This window comes from Oryzias melastigma, linkage group LG16, assembly GCF_002922805.2.
Source record: "Oryzias melastigma strain HK-1 linkage group LG16, ASM292280v2, whole genome shotgun sequence".
NCBI classification, from domain to species: domain Eukaryota; kingdom Metazoa; phylum Chordata; class Actinopteri; order Beloniformes; family Adrianichthyidae; genus Oryzias; species Oryzias melastigma.
The window spans coordinates 10114834-10117764 of NC_050527.1; the positions used below are offsets into that span (position 1 = coordinate 10114834).

Consider the following 2931-nt stretch of genomic DNA (forward strand, 5'->3'; position numbering starts at 1 on the left):
GGGGCGGGAATAGGGACGGCGAAGCGCCGAGCTGGGAGCTGTTGAAAGCTCCCACAAACATTGCAGAAGCGGCTGTCATACAGACACAGCCCTCTGTACCGGGAAAATCTTTGGATAATAATCATAACCAAACATGGAGACATGATTACTGATGTTTTTGGAGAACTCTTTACAATAAATAGACCTTATTCCTCGACATGTTTGTGTCTATATTCCTTCTAATTGAGATATCCACAGACAGAGCTGGTGGCTCCTCCCACTTGAGGCCCCGGCGTCAGGAAGATATTTTTTTCATAAGCGGCGAGCAGCGAATTCGCCAAGCAGTCAAAGAGGGGCGGGGCACACAAATTTGTTACGCAATTCGCATTCGGTGGGTATGCACCATAACAATGTAACCTGATCTAAGATAAGACTTCTTTTTATTTGTTCCTCAAAAGGAAAATTTCCACATCGCAGCTTTACAGTTTACAAGAGAGCAAAAGAACACAGAACATGTAAATGAAAGTGGATCGAACACAGGGCCTTGTGGTACGCCAAAACTGACTTCAGGAAAATGTATTTAGTTTACTTTAGCTTTGCTTAGCTTGGTTTAGTTTAGTTTAGTTTGGCTTAGTTTGGTTATTCAAAAATATAATAAACATAGATAAATGTATTCACTTACTGATAACTATAGTCAGTTATTCAAAGAGACTATTTGGCGGAACTTAAGAAAGATAAACATTTTGAAAGGAAGATAGTCAAAAACTAAAGCTTATTTAATCCTACTCCCTTAAACTTTGACAACAAAACACAAACAACAACAAAAACCCCACACTATTTATTGTTATTATTGATATAATTTACTTCAGCTTAAAGATCTTCAATGTCCATAGAGAGAGAGGTTCATAAAGAACTATCAGCTGGTTGGAAGGAAGCCAAGAATATTTTTCTCTTATTTGGAGATGTTGTTTGATTAAAAAAAAAAAAAAGAGTGAGAGCTTGTTACTTCATGATTAAACAGAGCTGTGAATTTCAGTAAAGTGCAAAGAAAAACTGTAGAAATCGTTCTTGTTGTCATGTCAAGGGTCTTTCTTACATTTTTGCAAGCTGTATTATTAAAATTGTTTATAAAAGTTTCTTGATCTCTTTTACTTGTGTTCTTAAAGAATATGTTTACTACTTCCTCAAAATATAGCTTCATATACTTAAACTTCCGCACCCTAAAAACACACAGTAACATTCTGAGGTATTTCTTTTAAGTTTCTTTTTCTGGTGCAACTTATCTTGTTAGTTTGTGTTAAACCCTATTTGTTTAAAAGAAGTAATAATATCATTAGACCTGTAATTGAAAGTAATCGTCTTGCAGTCTTTTCCGGCGTGGTGTGTTCATATGTGAGGTGGGGGCAGGGCAGAGGTATGAAGTCGAGTCGGAGACATGTCAGTCAGGTCATTTCCTCCATGAGTTCCTCTGAAGAAGTGTTGTTTCTCTGCTCTCAAGCAAAGACGCACAAAATAGTGCTGGTGTTGCAGTGAGGCTTCACAACCAGAGACTCGGACTGCTTTAATACGAATCCTGTGGCTCTGGGGACGATGAAGAACACCTTTGTCTGTGATGAATCCATGATCATCACCATTCCTGTTGGGAGCATCCAGGAACTTCAGGACGGTCAGCTGATGCCAGAACAATTCTACTGCGTGTTCAATGATCACTTCAAGGTCCTTGTCATCAAGGGGAAAGTTCAGCCTCTCGGAGTAAGTTCAACTGTAACGACAGAGGAAATGGCATCGCAGACTGACAAGTTATGCTTTTTTTATGTCATTATGTGGAAACACAAAACTTTCAGCAAGTTTACAAAAATGTCATTAACCAGTATTTGAATTTTGTGTTTTGTTTTCATTAAAATTAGGCAGCCCAAGCTATCTTTGGTCTTCTTCTTTCTGCTCTCGCACTGGTTGTCTATGATAAATTTATTTGGTTATTTACAATTCCAAGCATTGTGGTGAGTTTTTTCAAAGAATTACGACATTTTTAAGATGTGATTTTATGTGTTTATAAACTAAAAACATGTCTTCTTCTATTAGTTTGTGATCTGTGGCGGGCTGTCCTTTGCTGCTGGGAAATGTCCAAACATGACTGTGGTGAGTGGTTTCATTTATTGAAAAACATTTTTTACAGTTTTTTTCAAAGAAGCTGCATGCTAACAAGTAATATTTTGAGTACAAATTGATTAGAAAACAAACATGTGTTGATTTGTGTAATTAATACATTTTTATGGGTTTTATACTTTTGATTGAATCTGAATTTGTATTGTTCTCAATTTACTGTAAGGGTACAGTTTAATTGAACATTTACTAAACCTTTATTTCATATTTTCTTTTCTCAGGCGAAGCTGTCCTTTTCCCTGAACATTCTGAGTTTACTTTGGTCATTTACAGCATTTGTTATGATCCTGATAATCTTGATTCCACGCTACCCACTTTATAGGGATTACTCAGATTATTTGGAATACCCACCTAATGGGGATTACCCATATGATAGGAAATACATACTTTATTGGGTATGTCACAATACTTTGTATAGAATCACGTTTCTCTGAATTTTGGTTTAACTTTATTCTACATATATCACAGGAAGTGGGACAAATCACAATCCTGATATTGAGTCTGCTGGTAGTTGAATTTTTCATCTGCATTTTCCTGATCTACTGGTTGAGTAAAGCCATTTGCAGACAACACTTTAATACGCTGGTAGGTATTTCTTTCTATGCTTCAGTGTTACTTCAGTGTTACTCATGTAAAGAACTATAGTAGTTTTGATTCTCGTTCTTTACTCTGCAGCCGACTATCGTGCTGAAACCAGGAAACTGACATTTGAAGATTGAAGAGAATTAAGAGTCAACATCATGTATGCTCTACTTTGATTGTAAAAATCAGCAATTGTTTTTATGTCAG

The 2931-nt window shown here is 36.5% G+C and overlaps 1 protein-coding gene across 1 annotated transcript in view; it reads left to right on the top strand.

The window, feature by feature from the left end:
- The first annotated feature begins 1381 nt into the window (after positions 1-1381).
- The window catches only part of LOC112143230, a 29469-nt gene continuing 27919 nt past the window's right edge, over positions 1382-2931 (top strand). The window contains exons 1-3 of the mRNA XM_036215776.1: positions 1382-1731; positions 1887-1979; positions 2062-2118. Of these exons, the coding sequence (XP_036071669.1) occupies positions 1570-1731; positions 1887-1979; positions 2062-2118 (312 nt within the window). The 5' untranslated portion in view covers positions 1382-1569. The remainder of the gene's footprint in view (positions 1732-1886; positions 1980-2061; positions 2119-2931) is intronic.